We start from the raw sequence: 23,712 nt of genomic DNA, 5'->3' as shown, positions 1-23,712 counted from the left end.
TTTTAAGACCAGACGTTCCAAAAACAATCTGAGTTATTGATTTTAAAACAATCACTTAAGTAACACTAACCCCTGTCAGCGTCACTGTGAAAAACAGGAAATGGGAGCGATATGGTTTCAGCAGTTATGTTGGCCTGTGTGCAGGGCTGAACCGGTACATCAATGATCCACCTATCAGCCCATCCTGGTGTCTGTTGAAAGATCCAGAGTTTATCACCAGCAACATTTGCATTAAACCCGCAAGAGGGATGCAACAAAACCCAACCCCCAACCAAGTGTTAATTTAGGAAGTCGTCTTTCAGCAAATCAAGCACTCCCAGGCGCTGAATCTAAACACACCTGGGGGTCTTATTAAAGTGTGCATATGGGATGCAGCGCTAAAAACAGTAACTTCTAACTGAAATCCAAATCATTCATCATCTGCCAGGATGAGAACCGTCAGAAAAACGTGATGCTGTCATTCAATCAATGCACAAAAAAACACAAAGATGTGGCAAAACCAAGAGAGCCTACAGGGATTTATGTTTGCGCAGCCAGTGAACCCACTGCGTCCTGTTGCTTCGTTGGAAAAATACCTGTCATTACTGCTGCAAAATCTACTGGCCTTTAGCTCCATCTAAAGCAGACAAAGTATACAAACAATCTATGCTAAGTTACCAGTGTAGCTGGCTAACAACATGCAGGCTAGCTACACTGGTGTAGCTAGCCTGCATGTTGTTAGCCAGTTATGCACTTTTTTACAGTGTTAGCTATATTGTCAATTACTGTTTTTTGTTACAGTGTAATTCAGTTATTCAGCAAGTGAGCCGGCCTCACTGTAACAAAAATTACATCACTGGCAAGTAAAAGCAGTTTGGGGAAAGTGAGCATATTATTTGTTTATGGTAGACACATATGTGCTTTTAATGTGTGTGGTGGTGAACTTCTTTGGCTCCACTGTGTCTGTATGTTGCTTTTTGGTAGAATGAATGATTATTTGTTGTTGATAAATTATTTTTTAGAAAACATTGCCATGCATATCTGGTAACCATTGTAAGGGGCATTGTGAAGCACTCTGCTCTACATCATACTCAACAAGGCCCTCTAGCTGTTCCCAAATCACTGTAACCCACAGGCGCTCTTGGGTTATTGCTTTTTAATAGTTCCTTAACACATATTAAAATTTCAAAGAAAGGCTAAGTCATTTCCTCAAACTGCTGGGCACTGAAGTTTTTCCGCACATTTACTCAAAAAGGAATAAATACTAAATTTTCTGGGGACTATTTTCATTAGCGTATTAACACACATTAGGTGATCTAGTGAATGTTTACAGCAGCAGGATTGTGTGTAGTTTGGTTTGACCCCAAACTACAGTGCCCAGGGCTCCATTCTGTTGTAACTGGCAAGGTAGGGAAAGTTTAATAAGTGAAAAACAATAATGTGAGCGCTGATGGGAGTGATTGTATGGCACCCAAAGGACTGCTGGGAAATGTGTTTTTCCATGCTTTATATGTCCTTGGAAACATAAGCTACATACACATGGTGTACTCTGGGGAGATTCAGACCGCTATATCACTGCTAAAATGTCTGCACATGTTGCTGTTGGTCTCTTGGTGAGTGACATACCGTATGAAAGAAGAGTGTGTTTTACTGTGTGTGTGTGTGTGTGTTACATGTGCCTTTCTGTCTTAACAAATGTCTTGTTTAAGTCTTTGTGAGAGGTTTAAGAAGGTATGAGTGTGTATGCAGAGGTGTATGAGTTATTGTCCTGCATAGTCTTTAGGGAGTGAGAGGAGTGTAATCTGAAGGAACAGCTAGGGGCCACTTCATATCCAAGTCAAGCGTGTAACAGCCTCCACCCACCACACCCCTGCACGCACGCACACACACACACACACACACACACACACACACACACACACACACACACTTTCAGGATCCTACGCTGACTAGAGGGCCCAGTGATATACTAAGTGCTCTAAATTTACAGACTTCACAGACACACAGGTAAACTGTCCCTGGACACTAATCCTGTGCAGGTGTGTGTGTGTGTGTGAAAGACTACATACATGAAAGTGTAAAAGTGTTTCATTATGTGGATTGAGAGTATATAAAGTGTAATAATGTATATGCCAGTGAGTTGACTTCCAGCACTCCCTATAAAATAAAAAACTAGACATGAGAGTGCCCCACTTACTTTTTATGGTCATGGAAAGAACCTCTGCAGCAGGATCCAGATGGGGGGTTAGTATATATCTTAAACCTCACTTTAAGAGTGGCTTGTCCCCAAAGTACAAATCGTTCTGAGACACTGAAGGAAAGATAAGAAAAGAAACAAAAGTTATAGTGCTATAGTATTATATTATAGGGCACTAAAGTCTATAACTCACATCCCAAATATCAACACAATGCTCCTCTGTGGGAGTTTTACTGCACTGTTGAGGGATTATATGTTTAATAGCTCAGGTTTTTTAGGATAACTTCCTTTCTTCCCAAGTGGCTTTCAAGGACAGAGAAGTGCATAAAGAGAGAAAACAGAGTGCCTGAGCGCTTCACCTGCCTCTAGCCATAACATCACTCCTCTGCCTTCACACACCAGTGGTCTCAGTCATACATAACAGTTTTCGGCTGCCAGCCTGCATTACATTTCTTATCTAGCTTCGTCTACAGCACACATAAACATGGCAGAACATGTATTTACTGTTGTGTGATATTGGCAAGTATGGAGCTTAACACTGAATGGGATTTTGTGGAAATATTTTGATCTTTTTTAAACTATGGGCAGACCTGCTTCCTTAACCAAAAGCATAACTTTAACAGGCACAGCCTGGTCAGAGCTGCAGGTGGAGCCTACAGGAGCACCAAATGTGGTGTAAAATAAGAAAAAATACATTTAAAACTCCATTACCAGTAAAAGCAGAGCATACAGATTAGTAAAATACATGTAGACAGAGATAGATGAATACAAAAAGTATGAAGTGTCATATCACTCAAAGTATCTTGAGAAAGTAACAGGAAGAGGAAGTCATTACAGCCTTGTCTCATTCACACCTCATAAAAGGCCAGATAACATTTTGCAGTGGTGAAAGAAGTATTCAAATCCTTTACTTCATTACAAGTACAATTTTTTTAATCACATAAACTTTAAACTCAATGTAATAATAGAAAAATCATGTTAAATTATAAAATTATGAAGAATGGCCACTTTCAAATTGTTATATATTTAATGTTATTGGATAATTATTATCACTGGTGCATTAACATGTAAAGAGCTTGTCAGACTTGTAGGTGGTCATATTGGAGCAAATTTCAAATACTTACCATGTATTTATATCATATTTTATAAGATGATCATCTGTTTGGATATATTAAGTAAGCACTAACTGTAGCTGTCAGAAAAATGTAGTGGAGTTCAATGTATAACATTAACATCTGAAATGTAGTGGATGAAGAAACAGAAAATGGAAAATACTCAAGCAAGTATCTTAAAATTGTTCTTAAGAACAGTATTTTCCACTTCTGAATAAACGACCAGTAACCTGTTGCTGCTGGTGATACTGCTTCTAGGGACATAAAATGTCCACCCTGATGGAAGCAAATTAATATTGCTTGTCTTAATGGTGCTGGGATTTTGGTATATTCTTTATTCCATTATAGATTGTCATTTCTGGGTTATTTCCTGGGTTATTTCCTCAAAATTGTACTTAAGTGCATTACTGAAGTAATGCACTTAAGTACAATTTTGAGGTATTTGTTTGCCTACTTGAGTGTTTCAGTTGTATGCCTCTGACATCCACTACATTTCAGAGGAAAAATATTATACTTTTTACATCACTATTTGCCAGCTGTAGCTACTTTTCAGATGAAGATAATGCATACCAAACAAACTGTTACAGATTAATATGCCGCATTTTGTTGCTATTGCTTTTGTATTTATGTATTTCTGAATGCAAGACTTGTAATGACGTAAATGTGTAGTGTGATAATGTTACTTATGCTGCAAAAGATCTGAGTAGGCCACTTCTGCCACCCCTCACAGTCCACTACATTGTATAAATGCTGTGTTTTTGATACTAGTGTGTGAAGCAGCAGCGCCCTCTGCTGTCAGCACAGCACGTCACAGCGGATACGTCACCCTCCAGCACTCTTTTCCCATTGGCCGCTTTCGGTCATGTGACCAAAACAGAATCATGGCGGCCGCTGCGGTCCGGTCGAGCATGGGTCTGACTTTGAGACTTTCTCGAGTTATACCGGACTGTAGTACATGTCCCCTGTACAGGCTGAAGGGCTGTGGGAGCAGCGTGGGTAGTTCACAGAGGAGTGGCTCCTTTGACAGCTTCCGGACCATAAATCGACACTTGCAGACGAGTAAAGGTGACTGGTGCAGTTTGCTAACATCTTTAGCCTCCATCAGAGGCTGGTTCTTCTTTCGGGATTATCTCTCCACGATAAGTCTTAATAAGTGCTAATTGTGTCGTACCAGAGTTTTAGCTGTTGTTTATGCCAGCAAAGTTTGGCTAGCAGGTGGTATAATGCTGTCAGCAGTTATTAGAGTTGAAAGTCCGCTCAATAACACTTGTGTAACTTTACATCAGCAGTCCCAGATGGGGCTGTGAAACTTTGTGCAACAAGTCAAACATTCTCCACATACGGTACCGCCCGGAGGAGCCGATATCATCACTGACAGCAGAAACACTCACACTCCTGTTCTTGCTTTTATGTGTTTTTAAAGGTCTTTACCACAGTGAGGAGGGGAGCTCCAATGCAGAGGACCCGGAGGATGTGTAAGTTTAAAGGCGGGGGGGGGCTTTTATTATTATTGTGAATCGATACGGTGATACGGGGATACAAACTGCACGACAGCTACAACTGTCAACCATTAAAACGGTGTAGTTAAAGTCTGTGGAGGCTACATTTAATCTCCAGGGGAAGATGGTTCAGATTGTTGCTGAGTCATGCTAAGCTTGCATTTTTTTGTTTGGACCACATCACGAACATAGACTTAGGCTTATGCAGCATTTGAGTGAAGTGTTTTTTTTGCAGAAATGATAGATTTAAATAAAGAGTGTGATAGATTTAGGGGGAGTTTGTGACATCTAGTGGTGAGGATTGCAGATGGTAACCAGCTGAAATTTCTCCCAGTTAGAATTTCATCAGTGTTCATTGTTTAGAAGGTTTTTAATAGGAGCTGAGTTATACACAGAGGTCTCCTCCTCTTCAAAACAAACAGACCAGATGATTAAAAAAGGTAAAAACCCAGAAGAAAACAGTTTCACATTACTAATCAGCGTTTCTTTGATGATGTTCAGCATGTCGCATAAAGGCCGATAGCCCAGCACCTATTTTGTGAGCATTTAAAGGGCAGAATGGTGACTGAAACTTTTTCAAAAACTGTCAGATAAGTTCAAATGTGTGATTGTTAATAAAGCTAAATTGTGTTTTAACTCACTGCTGTTCAGGGTGAATGTGGTGTATATAGATCGGTCTGGCCAGAGGATCCCAGTGAAGGCCAAAGTGGGAGATAATGTCCTGTATCTGGCTCACAAGCATGGAATTGAACTGGAAGGTCAGCATTGAACACAGTCAAAGCTGTTTCCTAAATATTAATTGAAGGGTGGTTATAAAATATTATTGCTCATTATTTGTGTGTCTCTTTCATTCAGGAGCCTGTGAGGCATCGCTGGCCTGCTCCACATGTCAGGTATATGTGAGTGATGCCCATTTCAACAAACTGCCAGAACCTGTGGAAAGGTAGGTCTGCTCCAAACGATATCATCCTTAATGCTGACATTTGAATTTAAACAAAATGTGTATACTGAAGTAAAAGACAGTTCACTGTAAGTACTGACAGATATTTTGGCGTTTTAGGGAGGACGACATGTTGGACATGGCACCCATGCTTCAGGAGAACTCCCGGCTGGGATGCCAGATTATTCTCACTCCAGAACTTGAGGGCATGGAGCTCACCTTGCCCAAAGTCACCAGGAACTTCTACGTGGATGGCCATGTGCCCAAACCTCACTGAGAAAAGGAGGAGATGATGAAAGTTGGAGAAGAATGAGAGGGCGGCGCTGCAAGCTGGACACCATGTGTGCTGGTTGAGTAAGGGGGCGACCATGAAAAGATGCACGGCTAGGAGAGTAAAGTCTGTGGCAACTCCCAAGGCTTCTTGGCGGCTGACAAATTCCACAGTTAACCAATGACAGGACAGGCCTGCAGGTGACATCAGGCAGAGTCAGACACTATACGAGCCTCACTGAAGGTGAAATTAATGGTTACTTCCAAAAAAACTGATGGTTTAACCAATGATGTATTTATTTATGTGGAGTATTCCTAGGCCAGTGTCAAGATGCCATTCAATCTCACAAACTGTTCTTTGTTAGAAAAACAAGAAAATTTCAGAGCCATTTTATGTTTATTATACATTGCAGAGCAAGTTTTAACAAAGTTCATCTTTGTGCTGTTTAATGGAACATTCCTTGTTACAGCTCATGTACGCACAAGTATCACAAAATGTTCTCAATCATTTCTGACGGTCCACCATTGTCACTCTGAATCACTAGTCAGATATTGTATGCATAGTATTTACTTTCATTTTATGTACCAAGTTCATTTGTAGGTGTTGTAATCACTAAACAATTAGCACCCGTTGACTATAGTTAGCACCTAGTCATAAACCTCAAATGATTTCTTCTGCATGGTACTGAAGCCAGGCACAGAAGCAGCAGCAGCAGCAGCAGCAGCAGCCATATATCATGATAAAATGTATTTGAAAGACAGAAGGTGCCTGAAGCTTAAAGAGGTGGGCTGTCAAAGTAAATCAGTATTTGCACTGTTGAAACTTACATTTTATCCACTATAAAGGCTGCAATACATTTTAAGGTGAATTGTGTTAAGTGTCAGATGGCAAATACATTTTAAAGCACCTCCACCAGGTGCCAGTGATTAAGGCTTGATTAGTTGACCTGGTTCAGGTGTTCATTGATCCAGAGCAGAAGGGAGGTCTGTTTGAAGCTGGTGGGCTTCATGTTACCATGGGATGAGTTAAACACATCTACCCTTTACTTAAGTCTACTGTACTTGTCGTTACGCACAAATGTAAGTCTGTTCGGTATATCATGTCTTGAAATTACAAATATTTAAAGTGTGCAATAAAATCTGTTTTAAGAAGTTCTTGCTGAACATTGCTTCATTACCCAGCAACATTAAACACCACTGCAAGGACTCAAAGGGGACAAAAATCAGTTGTATATTATCTGAACGTGAATAATCAAAGCTAGTTCATAGTATTAGTAGTCAAAAAATGTAACTTTAACCCAGCAAACATCTAAACAGATGTCGCAAATCGTGCTTTGCAGCAGCTACCAAGTGAAACTGGAACAGAGTGTGGGCAGCGCTTATATATGCCCGCAGGTGTAATCTAGCAAACTGAAAACAGCCGTGTAACTCCTCCTGGTCCCAAACACGCCCCATCACAGCAACCAGCTCCAGCGGGCTGACTTCCCAGTAACTTAGCACACTTCATCATGTAGCTAGTTGATGATCGAATTGAAGATTTAAGGTGAGTAGTAACAGTTGTGCACAGCGATCAGGGGTTAACTGGGTGGACTTTGATAATGACCACATTGTGAACTGTTCCCTGCAGGTCCTAATGATAAAGACGTGGTTAGAGAGGCCATGACAGATCAGAATAATATTTTAACGTAAGTGTGAATACAGGGCTCGTTGTATGGTATGGCCATTTTACTTAAGGTACAGATTGCCCGTAGTGCCCTCGGGTGGATCTACAACTACAAGCAAACAATATGTATGCGTCAGATTGCCAATAAAGTACCGTACCATATAGTAATTCAAATTTAGTTACAAAAACGTACTCTACACCGACTTAAACAGATCATCTTCACCCTTTTTTGTAGGTCTAGTCCAAAACATTCAGGCCTAAGTGAGACCACAGCCTTCTGATGCACACATGAGACGATACAGGTGGAAGAATATAACCTTACAGTCATATTCAGTTCTGATGTGTCAATATCCATCCGACCTACTTCTGCGCTCGCGACCCTCAAACTGCACCAAAACCACGAAAGTCTTCGACATTCAGTGGCTACATTTATGTTTCAAAATGCGTTTAAACTGCAGAGAAAGCTCGACGTGTTGTTACAGTTCTTCCGGTGAGTTAAAATTTGTTACATTTTGATGAAATGCGCCTTTTTTTACACAGTCGGCTTCATGTCATATGACAGCAAGACGTTGTTAGGCTTTTAAATAGCCCGCCAAGGTGACTTCAGATGATTCATGTTAGCCCATGTTGGCTATGACGCTAATAATGTTGGCCGTATTAAACATTTCATGAAAATTAGCAGCCTAACATCACTGTCACTGTCGGCCACAGTTTGGAAACAAAAATGTTAAACACTGTAATAGCCCTAGCTTATCTGCTTTCTCTGTGGTATTGTAAAACGCCAGCACCCTATGTAACTTGTTAGCTCAAATGTAGGAATAATATAAGTAAATATGAATATAGCTCAAATGGTGTAATATTCTATGTTTTAAATCCCATTCAGTCTCTAAAATAGTGGTTCCCAGCCTTTTTAACCCGTGACATCATAATATGAACCAATATTTACGCCCACTTCAACAGTTAAGTTGAGTAATATTTGTTCAATTGAGCTGGCCCTAACTCCCAGATTGGGAACTAGTCCCACTGATCTAAAAGCTGTTTGTTTTTATGCTACAGACACTTCCTCAACATGAGCACAGGACCGAGGACACAAGCAGCCTTCATCCAGGGAACCCAGAGCACCACTGAACATGATGCCTCCCACTCAGCTCTCTTCTACCTTTTCCAAGAAGTTTCCAAGCTAGCATCTCCCATCCACAACAGCTTCCTGGACACAAACTCACCCTCCTCGTGGCTACATGAGACTTCTAGGCAAAGTTCTTTTTTAGTTAAAAAAGAGGAGGAGGATGCATATGCGTTTCAAATCTCTAATAGTTCCCGCCAGCACAGATTGTCTCATATGTCGCCTCATAACCAGATGAAAAAAGTGAAGGAGGAAAGTCACAGCAGCAAGGTCTCAACTTCTGCTGAGCCACATCCTAAATGCAATAGCCCCTGGAAAGCACTGAGTCTGATCAATCTGCAGTGTGAGAGGCTCCTGCATCAAAGAGATGTGGAGGAGTCAGATCCATGTTTAGTGTCTTCCAGCACAAAAGTGGGTCATTCAATTGTTGAATCATCAACTGCAAGAGCAGATGTAACGTTAACGGATCAGGGAGTTGGGGGTGACTGTGTAAGTGCTGAATGCACTTTGAGGCCATCTCTTCTTATCTGCGAGAGGCAAGAAATCCCAGCCTGTGTCAGTCTTGTGGAAGATGTGAGAGGGGACTTCAGTGGAGGAGCCAATGTTTATAAACCACAGTGCTGTGTGAAAGACTCAGAGGTGAGCTGTTGTGTTCAGTCACAGACGGCTGAAAAATCAGGCACTGCTTCAGTGTTCAGTGTTTGCAGACAATTTGAGTGGAACCAGGAGTGTAAGGATTGTTTCTCTTCTGAACAGGATAGTTTGCATGTACCCCTCTCTGAAAATGTTTTGTCACAAACACACATCCCCTACGCATCCCTTCATGCCCAGTTGACTTTTAACTCCAGTGAAGGTGCACATGTAGCTCTGTCAAAGCCAGTACTAACACTAGACCACAATGCAAACCTTGCATTGACTACAGAGCCCCCTCGTGATGCCCAGCTGCCTCCTTCAAGCTCTGTCCTGCCTTCTTCACAATCAGCATCACTTTTATTTAGTACTACAGAAAAGTGTCACTTACTTTCAAAAGAAGATGACAAAATCACAGCATCTAAACCAGAATGCGCACACGCCCTCACAGAGGAAAAATTTCCCCCAGTTGCAAAACTGATATCATCAAGCTGTAATGGAGAAACAAACCCTTCACCTTCTGAGACATCAAAATCCAAACCCAGGTTAGAGCAAAAGGAAGGAATTGCTCCTTCATCTGCCCAGCAGTGGAGAACCAAGACTCCTAGAAAACAACCACATCCTAGCCGGAGTGCTAATATCCAAGACCCAGACTTCCAGGGGGTGACGTTCAGGATTGACACTCAGCTGGACGACAATATGGAACAGTGTCGGCTCCTCATTACTTCAAAGTACAGGTAGTAACTGATTCATTACATGTTTGCTTGGGCATTTAGAAGATGGGGATGAGAACTCACATGAATGGTGTCTGCTGCAGCAAGGAGCTCAGAAAGAGTGTGAGAAAACCGAGGCTGAGGACACGGATGTCCCAGAAATCCCTCAGAAGTAGCACCTCGGATGAGGAGAGTGACCTAACGTCCAGTGTTTCCAGTGAGTAACACTCAAGTCCCACTGTTCTGTAAAGCTTTATTTTGCCATTTTTATGGGCTTATTAGACGAGAATGTAGAGCCTCTGCAATTTAAACTTATCTAATTTTAAAATATACCTTATAATATGCCATATAATCATGTGAAGTTGATTTTTTACAGTATAGAGATCAAAATCACAATTTTGTCTCAGGGATTGAGCTGTAAAAGCTGTAGAACTTACAACACTTTCTATCCTGAGCCCCTCAGTTCAGGTAAGAAACAGTTCCACACAAAAATCTTTAATGGGGGAAATAAAAAGAAAAATCTAAAGAAGAGACTTCACATAATACAAATTAGCTAAATAATTATATAATACTACTTTCATACACATGTTCGACATAAATTCTGCCATGTTACATGCTCAAAATGAATGCATCAGAAGCATTACTCTATATTGTAATAAAGTTGGTGTTCAGTTTGTATTTGCATGAAATACCCATTTGCTCCACTAGAGGACGCTACCACATCAAAACATGTAACTTGGCAGCGTCAGTCAGGACAGGTGGAGCACATTTGATGAATATTTAGGGAAACTATTGTGCAAACATCAGAAAAAACCATAATGGGTACCAATTAGTTCCCTTAAGACCAAGAAACAGAATATAAACTCAACATGTAATTTTTACTTTCACCTGCACAGCCAATGTTTTGAGTTGCTGTGTTTTCAGTAGCAGCAGTATCAAAATCAGCATCTTTCCTCCATAGCACATTTTATAAAAGAAACTATTGGGAAATTGCAAATGCTTCTCCTTTTGGTAAAAAAGGAACATTAAGATGTTTGTATTTCCAACATTCAGAGACCAAACAGCCGAGTATCTTTTGTGACACCACCCTGATATAAAGCCTTGTTAATTTATGTTAGTGATTAACAGCAAAATGAAACAAAAATGTTACAATGTGTACACTCAATATACATGTACAGCTGTGTGTATTTTTTCACAAATGAGAGAAGCTTTCACCTAGTGGACATTATTGTATTCAGTCAGTTTTTTTGGTCACTTGCATAATACTTGCATAATACTCTTCCAGATCGTACTGTAGTATTCATCTTTTCACTAAAATGTAGCATTCATTTCTAAAAAAAAACTTTGGTGGCATCAGAAGCACTTTGTGTATTTTGATAGAAAAGTTTTTTAAGTATGCTCCGTTCAAATTTACTGTAGCAATAACTTAATATAATGTTTCCTTTCTGTTTCATAAGAGGGTAAAGTCTGTGCATCATGCTGCACCAGGAAGACCCCCATGTGGAGGGATGCAGAGGACGGGACCCCACTCTGTAATGCCTGTGGAATAAGGTAGCTCATATTAACACTGCTGGCTGCTAAATGTTTTAAAACACATACAAGAAGCTGTTTGCAATGGCATATCTTTTAAATCAAGAGCAGAGCTTAAAGTCACATTTTGATGTAAATTACTTTAGTCTTAACTATAAAGCAGATGTTCAGAAATATATTTCCACAGAGTTAGATTTTCCACATTGACTGTAAAATTGGGGCCAATAATGATTAGCCCATGAAGATTGATTGCCCATATGGACTATGATTAGTCCATAAAGTAAATTATATAGACACATTATATTGTCCAAATTGTAATACTTATAAAGGATTAGATTGAATTTGATTGTATATAATTGTATCCAGGTATTGTTTGGTTTTCCCCTCATCTTTGTCAGTTTATTTTGCCTATCAGCAATCAACTGTAACAATAATGTAATGGCCACGGCCACAGAACAGTGACACAGCTCATCCATCAGCTCGCTGTCGGCACTGTATTTCATTGGTGGAAGGGTGAAAGTCAGATATGTTTTACTTCTTTTCTTCTGTTGTATTCATAAAAAATAAAAGAACTTGCAGAGGTACACTAAAGTAAATCCCTTTAAATGTGTACTCATTGAAGTCTCAATACCTGTTAGACAGTTTACTGCTTACATGAGATACATCACTGCACATTTGCAACAAATAATCTGAGGATGATTGTAGGAAACACTTGGTATTAATGTGCTGAATGTCTTTTGTTTTGTCTTTCATACTCTTAGCCTGTAAGTAATAAACACTAATTTGCCTCTGAAAAGAGGAATGATGCTGAGTCACTGTTAGAGTGATCCTAGATTGGCATTTCAAACGGGGACTTTTCAAACATGTCACTGATAAATACTAACTAAGAAAAAAGTTTAATCACCACTGTAATTTTTTTCCTGTCTTGACTTTTGAAGGTATAAGAAGTACAGAGTGCGCTGTGTCAACTGCTGGCATATCCCTAGGAAAGAGGGGAACTCCAACTCATGCTGCCTGAAGTGTGGAAACTTTGTGAGGCTGACCTCAGCTCAGCGGAAACACACCACCTAGGGAACATACACAGAGCAAAGGTTTTTATCTCTACACACACTTGCACACAACAGTTCAAGACCACACTCTCTGCTCCCGTAGCTCTTCGTCCGTGACCATTCACTACAGAATGCAAACATAAAAGAACAGCAGAAGCAGCTTCTTACATCTTACTCAGTTATTAAATTAGTGTCACTGCTTAAATGCTGTACCCCAGGAGACGACGCTTATTCCCTTCGGCTCTATGGCTGCCATATACACCAGGGAAAAACATAAACAGGGGAAAAACATAAAAGAAAAAAAACTTGTAAAACTCTTAATGGAGGATGTCTGAAAAATGATCTGTACTTTGATCTTGACTGCACTGATCCTCTTTGTGCTACCTGCTAACCTGTATGCATCGGATCTTATTCAGTTGTTGGGGTTTATTTTTCTCTCTGCACAAGGAGGGATATAGTGATGACGCACAGACAGCTGATGTAGTATTAATAGGACACTGAAGAGCTACTGTAAGAAGTGGACGCATTCAGTGGAAAGTTTTGTCTTAATTGTTGACATTTTTCATCTAAATAGCTTCAGTGTTGCTTGTGTATTAATGTTCAACTGTGCCAGATGGCTGCAGTAGAAAGTTATTTCTGTACAGGACCAGAAACTGCAACCTGAGCTCAGTGCTGCATTCACTGTTATTAACTGCAGACACAATTTACTTCTCTTGACCTTGACTGCAAGACTGTCTGTTAGGTTTGTAGTTAAACATTTAGTCGCACAAGTTAAACTAAGTTATTTGTCGTCTTTTTTTCTAATTGTGGTTGGTTTTGGTGGCTTATTTATTAAGTTGTTCGTTTGGGTTGTTGCCGGTTTAATTGGTGCACTAATTTCTTTAGCATTGTTGTGTTTTGTGTGAAAACAAATAATAATTTTTGTGTAAACTTGCATGGTGTTTGGTCTGTATTAAATTCTGTATGAAACATCCAATTTGTCTCCTGGTTCTTGCTAGGTATATAGGTAAGGCCTGCTCTTGATAGAAATCCCCTATGAGAACATGCAATGATTATAAAATGGTAGAATAGTTTCAGACGGGTATACACATATCACATAAAACTATACGGAGAAGCACAGGGAAGAATTGTTCATTAATGAGACTTCCCACAGTTTCCTCAGCCCACCCTGCAGTTCAGGCCCGTTTGCCAAGTGGGTGGCCTCACACGAATTGATACAGTGCAGCTATTATTTCAAAACGGATTACGTCTTCCTCTTATTTGAAACAGCCAGAGTTGCCTCTGTCACCACGTGCCAAACCATCCGGCAATGAGCAACACCGAAGGAAATGAGTGCTGTCTAAGCCAAGAACATAAAAGATAGAAACAAGCTCAATAAAATGAATGTGCTTGCTTCATTTTTACATAAGGCATATTTCAATCCAAAACAGACTCACCTGCTGTGGTCACTTAAATATCAACAGAAAACACTGAGCCTTAATGAATACCGTTGGATTGAGCCAGTAAACTACAGTACAATAAAATATATAGATGTAAAAATCAGATCTAGACCTGCATATTTGAAAAGCATCCAGTAAAGTGAAGCATTATGCAGCTGGATTTGGTCTGTTTTCAGTCCTTGTTATAAAAAAAAAATCAGAGATTGAGAGGAATAAAGGCTGCAGCAAACAGACTGAGAAATTATTTTATCCTGAATGCCATTTAAATGTTCAGGATGACTCAGCATTGGAGACTGATGATGGGGACTTTAATCTCTGATGATTTGGTGATGATGGCTGGACGTGCTCCAGGACTTATGTCACCTGATGTGCACTGTGTTAGGGAAGCTTGCATGGTCTGTTTGATTGTTTGTTTTACAGACTTTAAATATATTTTATATGTCTGTGGATCTTGTGTGCATGTCTGTGTGTGTTCCATGAAACTGAGCCAGAATAAAGCAAGAAGAGAGTTAATCGTGTTTACCATAGAGGGAAATACAAACAAGTGGTATAAAATGACTTTAAGACGTTTGAGATCAGTGGATAACATTGATATTTTACCTAAGTATCATACAATGATATTTAGTTGTTGTTTAGATGAAGACAGGCTGCTTGGATGATGATGATGAGGAGGAGGAGAAAGTTTAGAATGGGAGGCTAAAAAGTCTCAGATGTAGTCAGATGCGCAACTTTTTTTGTGAATGAAAGGGGAGAAGGGGGTCTGCGCCTGTCCTGCCCCAGACAGGCGAGATTCACGCCTTTTGGGGCCGCCGTGCCACCGGACACTCCGGACCATGACTTTGGACAGCAAACTCATGGAGGAGACGGACATTGACGTGGAGGGGCAGACGGACAGGGATGAAGATGTGAAGAACACAGGTTTTTCAGTGATAAATGCGGGTAGTTCAGGCTTTGAGCAGAGCGCTGCACCCTTCACTCCTGAGGTGCGGGAGGAGGGAGATTTTGCAGCCCGGTTACAGGCTGGTCCAGGCAGGAGAACCGCCTCGGTGAAGCCCCCGTACTCTTACATCGCTCTCATCACCATGGCCATCCTCCAGAGCCCGAAAAAGCGACTCACCCTCAGTGAGATCTGTGATTTTATCAGCCAGCGCTTTGTGTATTATCGTGAGAAGTTCCCTGCGTGGCAAAACTCAATCCGTCACAACCTGTCTCTGAATGACTGCTTTGTCAAAATGCCCCGGGAGCCTGGGAATCCTGGGAAGGGAAATTATTGGACCCTGGATCCCATGTCGGCTGATATGTTTGAAAACGGGAGTTTTCTCCGGCGGAGGAAACGCTTCAAAAGGCAACATTTCTATCTGGGAGCGCTGAAGGACTCTGGAGCGAAGGAGCGCAGCCTGATGCCAGTTTTTCCTCTCCTCGGAGCGCACGGGATGACTTCTTGTCTCCAGGGTCCTGATTTGTACCAAGACCTGGGTTTAAGGAGTCGTTTGAGCTCACACACAAGTCCCAGCATCCCACCTGTAAGCAGCATCATACCTGCACTCTCCTCGCTCCTCTCCAAGAATTTCCCCTCATGTCTAACCTTTGAACATTTCGACCATGGACGCTGCGCCGCGGTCCCATCTCTGGCTCCAAACTGCTCCTTCATACCTCCTGTCTCGCTGCATGGAGTGATACCCAGCTACCCTGTTTCTCAGCTCTCCAATTTTCCCACTGGGATCATAAAAGTTCCGTCTAATTTAATTTGATGTAGTGACCCCCGCCTGTCTTGAACGGAATCTTCTTCCTCTCAGCCTGAGAACAAACCTCATAGTACATTGTGTAAAATACAGTTTTTAATGATGGCAAACAGGCCTCCATATTCAGCTATTTGTTTTTGAAAACTGCTTTTGTACAGTTCTTTAATATGTTTGGAATAAAACGTGATTGAATTTACAGTCTGCAATTTGAATTAACAGGGTTTATCATCATCATCATAATGTACTATCTAACAGGATTTTTCTTTTATCTTTTTTTTTTTTTTTTTTTTTTTTTTTTTACATATTTTTAGTTTGTGAGGAGACCAGACTTCAGACACATCTGTGCAAAATAAAGAGCTCAAGGTTTTTTCTTAATAATAATAAATAGATAAAAATAAACAATGTATTAATGTCATATTCCTGAAATAGTTCCACACAACTGATAATATTACAACAACATCAATAATAATATCAGATTATTTTGGGGCAATTGTGTCTCTGTTTTTAGAGATTAGAATGAGGAAAAAAATAAGCCTAAAAATAAGATAATTGAACAACAATTATTTGAAGCAACAATCCAATGTGCAGCTTTTAGGTAAATGTTCAAGGCCTACGAATTTAAACAAATTGTTCAGATGTAACGACATCACTGCGTTTATTCTGCTGTGGATGATTAGTAAGATGTAAACACGAGATCACAACACATGAGTGTGACTTCCTCCACAGTATGTTTGAAAGAGGTCCTGCTTTAAAAACAGGCCTCCGTGCCACAGCACGCGCTGGTCCTGTCAGCCTCTGCAGCCTAAATGAGCAGCACATGACCGCAGCAGTGTTCAGTATGACTATCAAATACATGTGGTCGGCTGGCCGTCAGGTATTATTGAAACTGCACCGCTGGCTTTAATCGGACGTGCTTGGTGGTGTTTGTTGTGTTATGTTGAAATGTGAGCGGCAGACGTGCGCCTGCTTTTAGGGAGGAAGGATTCTGGTCGTTGATAACTTAAAAAAAAACACTTAGCCTAATCATGTTTTTATTTAGGTAATGTAAATGTATGAGCAGGGAAATATACAGAAACATAAAAGGTAAAGTCATTATGCAGAATGTCAATTTTAAGAGAGGCATTTATGCGTATTATCACTATTATAATGCTGTAGCTTAAAGTGGAGTCTAATTGTTAGCTCATTCTGTATAAATGCATACAGCTCTTCGTATAGTGTGCATGAGCAAAATGGTTTTTGTAAATGAATGATGGACTCCATCTGATGGTTATAACTTATTTATTTTTTATTATTTATTTAGCAGAGGCAATGCACAATACATGTGCTATACCAGATAAAGCTGAAAAGCACCTTTTTAAAATCAGTATTTCCTGGGCAAAGGCCACTTGTGATGTGCAGTGTGCAGAAATTAAAAATGAAAAGAAGAAAGAAATTACAATCATCCTGGAATCATCAGACGAACAAGGCATACACAGTCAGCAAACCCAACGCCATTAATAACATTTTATCACCAGCAAACCCAAATTGATTGAAGTACATTTACACATTTATAAAAAGTTTGTATCTGCGTGTTTGTAAGAGATTAGTCAGTGTGAAACAGGGTGAATGTGTATAGGTCTAATTCAAACAGTAAAAATACCTCGACATCAGTATGTAGAAGCAGTATTGTAGTTAAATGAGAGATGAGAACAAATTTGCTGAGTGATTATTCTTCATCTCCTTTCCTGCAGTGTCCTCCTGCCATTAATGCAAAATAACACTCCTCACAAGAAGAAACCCAAACTTTATATTGGAATATCTAATACAATAACCATGCAAAAGGTGTACAGGCATTTATTTCAGCTCATCAACAAGTTTTTACAGTCTTTGTTTTTTTGTACTGTAGTTACATCTATCCACTCTAGAGGAACATGTAGAGGAAATCTCTCTCCGGATGTAGCCGCTGGTGTAAGGGTGATGTGGCTCATCTGTAAACAGCTGCTCGCCACCTAAACAACCATCCAGTAACCCCTCAGGGAGCAGTTTGCTTTTCCTGGCACTCTCAGCCATATTTGGGTTTTATTCAATTACAGCCCACATGCACACTCCACGCTCAGTCCTGTTCCCCTCTTTGAAAAAAAATCTCTAATATCTCTATGGAGTGTGGCCCATTAAAGCCAGTCAGTGAAGTGTGAGTCAAACTGCAGCATGAGCCCTGTGACAGGAAGTATGATGGAGTGTGTATATTTGAAGAAAGGGGGGACCCCTCTCTGATCCATAAAACCTGGACTGGACAGATGACAGAGACGTATAACAGCAGAGCCACCCAAGAGCTCATAATCTACCCACATGTCTGTAAAGAAAGAGAAAGGCTTTGTTTAAGTGACAGTCTTTGTCCACCATGAAGGGAAAAAAAGTAGTCATTATAAAAACCTGCTCATTGTAAGTCAAAATTACAAGTTAAAAAGTCAAAATATTCCCATGTCTCATATTTCAATTTAATACACCAACACTTTTACTCATACATTTATTTAAATCATAACTAACCTTTCATCTATTTCTCTCCATTTTCCTGGTGACAATGGATATATAGGCCTAATACAAAAGTGCAAGTACAAACGTGAGTGTGACATTTTGAAGGCAGAGAGGGAATGACAAATAGGTCAAGGTAACAGTCCAGTTTATTTCTTCTGCTAACTTTTCATCCAAACAGCCACGCTCAGAATAGCTTGATAGATCATCATCTCTCTCTCAGAGGTGTGGATATCAGGGCTTTGAAATAGGACCACAACAGAAGAATGAAATGAGACAATTGCAGAGATAGTCAAACTTTCTCCGGCTGTTTTTAGCCCCCAAACAAGCAGACACTGACAGCGGCCAACGCACAGAGCCAGAGACATGACGTAATCAGCTCACCCTCAGTCCCCCATTATCTCATCCAACACATTTGAGATTTTTTCTTTGTGAGTATGTGTGTGTGTTCAGACCATAGACTGTATGGTTCAGACTGCAATTTCTTGGTCGACAAATGACGCATGTGAGGTGGACCAAGAGCAAAAACCAGGACTGCTGGGCTCAGTGACATTCTTTGATGAATGGACATTTGGATTCAGTTAATCCTCTTTTAATTCTCCTATGACTTCCTCCTGGCACTTATGCTGTTTTCTTTGTTGGGATCTTTCCCACCCTGTGGCCTACCACCTGAACTCTTAACATGACCTAAAGGGTAATTTCACCCATACTACAAAATACATATTTTATCACTCAGCCTATGGTGTCTAGGCATAACAATATTTTTAATTTCAATTCAGTTAATTTCCTGGATAATCCACTCCCCATTTTTACAGTTATGCTGCTTGCTGCCCTGTGAGGCTGCAGTTAGAGATAGTGGTGTTTTGAACCAAATGTTAAGGGGAATTGGAATGTGTCATCATCAACAGCGAGTCAGCCATTTTGGAAGAATAAAGGAAAGAGTGCCATCCGCTGGCTGTTTACCATTAGTTTCAAATGGAACTGCTGAACTAACAGATAACACAACTCAGTGAATACAATGTAAAACACCACATGTAGGCTAGTATATAAATGATGCAGCTAGGCGTAAAGGTAGGCCATTGTTATATATTTTATTTTGCTGGATATCGGTAGATTATTACGCATGATCCACCAACGTTTGTTAGCATCTACTTAGCATGATATTAGCCAGCTTGAATCAGTCACTACATTTACATGCACAAAATATTCAGATTTTAGCCCTTATTCTTAAAGAGACAATAATAAAAAAAAATAATAATAATAATCCTACAAAGCTGTTTACAAGTCTAATGAAAATGAATATTCCAATAATATTCCCGTTTATATGCAGCTGTGCATACATGTCTTTACATTTTGTTTATTGTGCCAAAATATAGAACTGTGGATTGGCTGAAGCTGCTTATTATTTTGCTCTGAGTCAACAAAGTAATTTTTCAAAATTTCCTACAGGTGGCAGACTTGTGAGATCATGTGAACACATCCTCCCTCTTTCATTCCTTCGACCACCTTCTGGTCGGTGTTGTGATATTTGCACATATACAAACACCTGTTCATATTTAAGTCTTTCATGATGTTGGCCACTGTAGTTTACCTACATGCTTGGTACACAGAAGAAGTTTCAGCTCTGCAGCCTCACTGCTAGATATCACTAAATCCTACATACTGGACCTTTAAGGCCTTCATCTAATATTGTACTTTTGTGCATATTGCCATATTCTCAAACAGAGTTACAGATATTCAAATGACCATAAACCCATCGACACACATTGAATATATTAGGTTGCATTAAGAAGAGACAGTTTGCCTGTAAAAACATGCCAGTTTGGTAAGAGTCAAAGTTGTTTTTCATCCCAACCTGTTTGTCTACTGGAAATGGGAAACACACTTTTCCCACTTCTCTTTTAATCAGAAAAACAACACTTTCTTTTTAAACATCATCAGTACTGGGAAATCCCATGGATTTGTGTTCGAATTAGATAAGAAGATTAATACCACTCTCATGTCTCATGAAGTGTGGAGTTAGAGCCAGGAGACTGTTAGCTTATCTTAGAGACTACAAACAAAGAGATTTCCAAGACCTGCACACTGACACAGATAAAGGCCACAAAACAACACTTTCTTATCTGGTTGATTGAACTGTATACACACAGATATATCAAGTTACATGCTGTGACTACTTCTTGATAAATGGTGACCAGGCACAGGGACTTTCTGGAGTCTTGTTGTCACCATAGGGTTGCAAGGCAACCAGTAGAGGCTGCCCTGGATTGTTTAACCAGTTACTGCTGAGAAGCATCTACAACCAGACTCAATATATTAATAATAACGATGCAGACATGTAAAAAAACATTTAATTAATGACTTGACTGTCTTAATGTTGTTGGTTCACTACATGAGGCACTTGTGACCCTTTATTAATGATCTTATTAATATTTGCAACACAGAATTGAGCCTTTTTTAGTTTATTATGAGAGACAAGTTTTCAAAGTGTAGCTCAGATAAAAAAAAAAATTAAGAAACCTGATACCCAGGATTTTAGGTCATTGCAGCTATTTTCTACAATTAGGATTATTCCTAAAGGAAACTTTATTTAACTAGTTTATGTTGTGAGTAATGTGTTAATGTGTTAATGCCATACTATAAGAAATGACTCATTAAAAGATCCAGTTCCTGGTTGGAGCAGACCTAAAAGAAGTTTGGTTATTTATTTCCTGGGAAATGTCAGAAAATTTGATTTGGGTCAAACTTTGATCACATCAGCCTGGTGGAAAAATCCTGCCAGCTGAACCTGCATTTTTGTACACATCAGTACATGTTGACTGAATGTCTCTGTGTCATTTCAGGTCATTACAACCATTTTCTAGAGTTACGGTTTGGCTTTCAGAAAAAGCACAACTAGTTTGTTTTTCACAAGTGAGTTAGGTAGTATTATAATACGAGTCACTTTTGTATTTCCATTGAAAACAGGGGGTAGTTTTCTGAAGAAACAGAAATTTCCCTGACCTTATAATTCAGAAAACCAATAAAGAAATCTTACACCTCATTTTTTTAAAGTCTTGTTTATTCTTTACATGTAATAAACAACACAAACTCCATAAAATGTTAGTACAGTGTCATGTCATCAACCAGAATTAAGCATTTGAATGGATGGTGTAAGTGATCATAGCATTGATTGCACCAATTATCCAACACATTTAATATATGTACTGTAAGTATATTGCATTCATATATAGAAATGTATATATTTTACACATCAGGTTACATAATTTCTTGTACAGCCACATTGAAAGGTGTCGTGTCAAGTAAAAACAATGGATTTTTACTTTTCAATGCCCTGCTTGACATCATCGTAGCTGAACAACCTACAGGCTATCTGTTCAATTTCACTTTTCTTCCCACACTCCATAAGACATGCAAAGCAACCGTTATCAATGTAGGCCACGTCTGAGTAGCCACTGGGTCCAGGGTTAATGACCCAGGGTTTGCTCCATGCATTTACATTTTGTTTGCCAGGAGATCTATTCAGATACACTCCTAAATCAATCCTTTTGGACTTATTGGTTGGGTGAGTGAAGAGCAACCACTTGTTTGGGCTCTGGTTTTGGTTTCCCTCTGTATCCCCAGCTTCACTTTGAGCTGGAAAGGAGACTATACTTCCCTGACAGCCTTTACCTGTTTCCACAAGTTCACCACTCAGCTCGGAAAAATGCCCTCCATTATTTTTACTCACAGCTTCCTCTCGATAGCCTCCCTCAGTACGGGCATTGCAGTAGATAATGCTTTGGTTTTTATCATCAATAAACTCTGCCATTTCACATTCAAGTGACACATTTTTAAGCATGTTGCCAAAGTGCCATGTTTCGCCCTTATCGTCACTGTACAGGGCGAGTGCATATGGCTTGGAGCAACAACATCCTATACAACAACATGAGTGGGAGCAAGACGCATAAGCATAAACTGGGACAATCATCCTATTGGTCTTTGTTTGAAGACCATGACCCGGGCCAACAGCAAATGTGGCCCATTGCTTGATTTCAGGCAGTCGGTCAGTCAAATCAGTCTCATCACTCCAACTTCGGCCGGCATCTTTGGTTGTAACGTAGCAGAGACGAGCCTTGTTGCTGCCCCACCATCTCTGCCACTGCTCTGAGACAGTGCCCTCAACACGGATGAAAAACAGAAAGAGTGTTTTGCTGGTCTTCTCATAAACCGGGCAGGGATTCATAGGACGGTATCCATCAGGGTGAGCCTCGCTCACCACCGGTTTCATCTCGGACCACTAAAAAAGATATTATACAAAAGGTGAAAAATAATTAATATAGCATGGATGAGACTGAAAAAAAGGTCATCAGAAGTAATAATAAAATAAAATAGCCGCTTGAAATGATTACCTTCACTTCTAAAGTGGTTTCATCCTTTTCCAGCTTTCCTGTTGCCATGACCAACGCCACTGAGCTGTTATCATTTGAAGTCCTCCGCTTCTCTGCAAAGGCCATGAGGGTTTGACCATCTCTGTCGTAGAAAAGAGCAGGAATCCTGTACACTTCTTGCTCACGAAATCCAAAAACAGTTTTCCTGTCTATCTTTGGTCTCATGCGTGAGTGTTGTTTGCCCATGGTTAAATCAGACGATATATAAGAAAGAAAGAACTGCAACTTTCTCCTCGAGGCTCATCAAAAAATGCCCACTGGTTGGTTTTTATCAGGCTGAGTGGTGCAGTCTGTGAGTGAGGGAGGAGTCTTTATTGTACATTCTGAAACTAGCCAAACAGGACAAGGACTTTGATTTGAAAGGTAATACTCTAGAGTTAATTTCCTTCTTCCCTCTCCTTTTCTCAGTGATAAAATAAAGGCAAAGGAATTAAAAAACCAATATCAGTTTCATGGCTAAAATTATAGTTATGTTTAACAGAAGTTGGATTACTATTTAACTGCATTTCATTATCTTCTATATTTGAGGAACAAACTGTCATCTCATGCATCAGTAAATTGGAAAGTACAGCCAAATATTAACAGGGTTTGAACCCATGAACCATATCAAAAACATAAACTCTGCTTTGACAAATGACCAATGTGAGCTGCATTCTTGAGGAAGGTCACAATCCTACAACAGAGCAAAAACATGTAAAACAACCAATACAAGAGTGACTTCAATACTTAATGCTACACTGCTATTTCACATACTGTATGCAGGGTGTTATAGAATTGTCCAGTATTAGTGCTCTTTCTGGTGAGTGAGTTGGATATTACAATCAGCAAAAGTTTGAACAATCCACCTGTATACCACTCGAGTTTTAATCTGGCTTCACAGTAAAC

The 23,712-nt window shown here is 39.9% G+C and overlaps 4 protein-coding genes across 5 annotated transcripts; 3 read left to right on the top strand and 1 right to left on the bottom strand.

Annotated features, from left to right (window-relative positions):
• The first annotated feature begins 4,158 nt into the window (after positions 1–4,158).
• On the top strand, positions 4,159–7,141 carry fdx2 (ferredoxin 2). Its single transcript, XM_049572452.1, has 5 exons — positions 4,159–4,353; positions 4,712–4,763; positions 5,439–5,545; positions 5,643–5,730; positions 5,848–7,141. The coding sequence occupies exons 1-5, from the start codon at positions 4,170–4,172 to the stop codon at positions 6,002–6,004; spliced, it is 588 nt and encodes a 195-aa protein (XP_049428409.1). The 5' UTR covers positions 4,159–4,169; the 3' UTR covers positions 6,005–7,141.
• Positions 7,142–7,437: 296 nt separating this feature from the next.
• Positions 7,438–13,634, top strand: zglp1 (zinc finger GATA like protein 1). 2 transcript variants are annotated; one of them, XM_049572450.1, is made up of 5 exons: positions 7,438–7,540; positions 8,717–10,150; positions 10,231–10,343; positions 11,584–11,677; positions 12,595–13,634. In XM_049572450.1, exons 2-5 carry the CDS (start codon positions 8,730–8,732, stop codon positions 12,725–12,727), a joined length of 1,761 nt encoding a protein of 586 aa, XP_049428407.1. In that variant the 5' UTR covers positions 7,438–7,540; positions 8,717–8,729; the 3' UTR covers positions 12,728–13,634. The 2 variants fall into 2 exon arrangements, with proteins under 2 accessions (XP_049428407.1, XP_049428406.1); XM_049572449.1 differs by lacking the exon at positions 7,438–7,540 and adding an exon at positions 7,707–8,150.
• A 1,257-nt stretch (positions 13,635–14,891) lies between these two features.
• On the top strand, positions 14,892–16,084 carry LOC125885742 (forkhead box protein D1-like). The gene has a single exon (XM_049571487.1). The coding sequence runs from the start codon at positions 14,978–14,980 to the stop codon at positions 15,893–15,895; it is 918 nt and encodes a 305-aa protein (XP_049427444.1). The 5' UTR covers positions 14,892–14,977; the 3' UTR covers positions 15,896–16,084.
• Positions 16,085–21,517: 5,433 nt separating this feature from the next.
• LOC125885776 (sialidase-3-like) lies at positions 21,518–23,043 on the bottom strand. The gene is made up of 2 exons (XM_049571546.1): positions 22,789–23,043; positions 21,518–22,676 (listed from the first exon to the last, which is right to left on the bottom strand). Exons 1-2 carry the CDS (start codon positions 23,011–23,013, stop codon positions 21,717–21,719), a joined length of 1,185 nt encoding a protein of 394 aa, XP_049427503.1. The 5' UTR covers positions 23,014–23,043; the 3' UTR covers positions 21,518–21,716.
• Positions 23,044–23,712: the final 669 nt, after the last annotated feature.

This window comes from Epinephelus fuscoguttatus, linkage group LG3, assembly GCF_011397635.1.
Source record: "Epinephelus fuscoguttatus linkage group LG3, E.fuscoguttatus.final_Chr_v1".
Lineage (NCBI taxonomy): Eukaryota > Metazoa > Chordata > Actinopteri > Perciformes > Serranidae > Epinephelus > Epinephelus fuscoguttatus.
The sequence above is the reverse complement of the archived record's forward strand: the minus strand, read 5'-3'. Positions and strand labels throughout refer to the sequence as shown.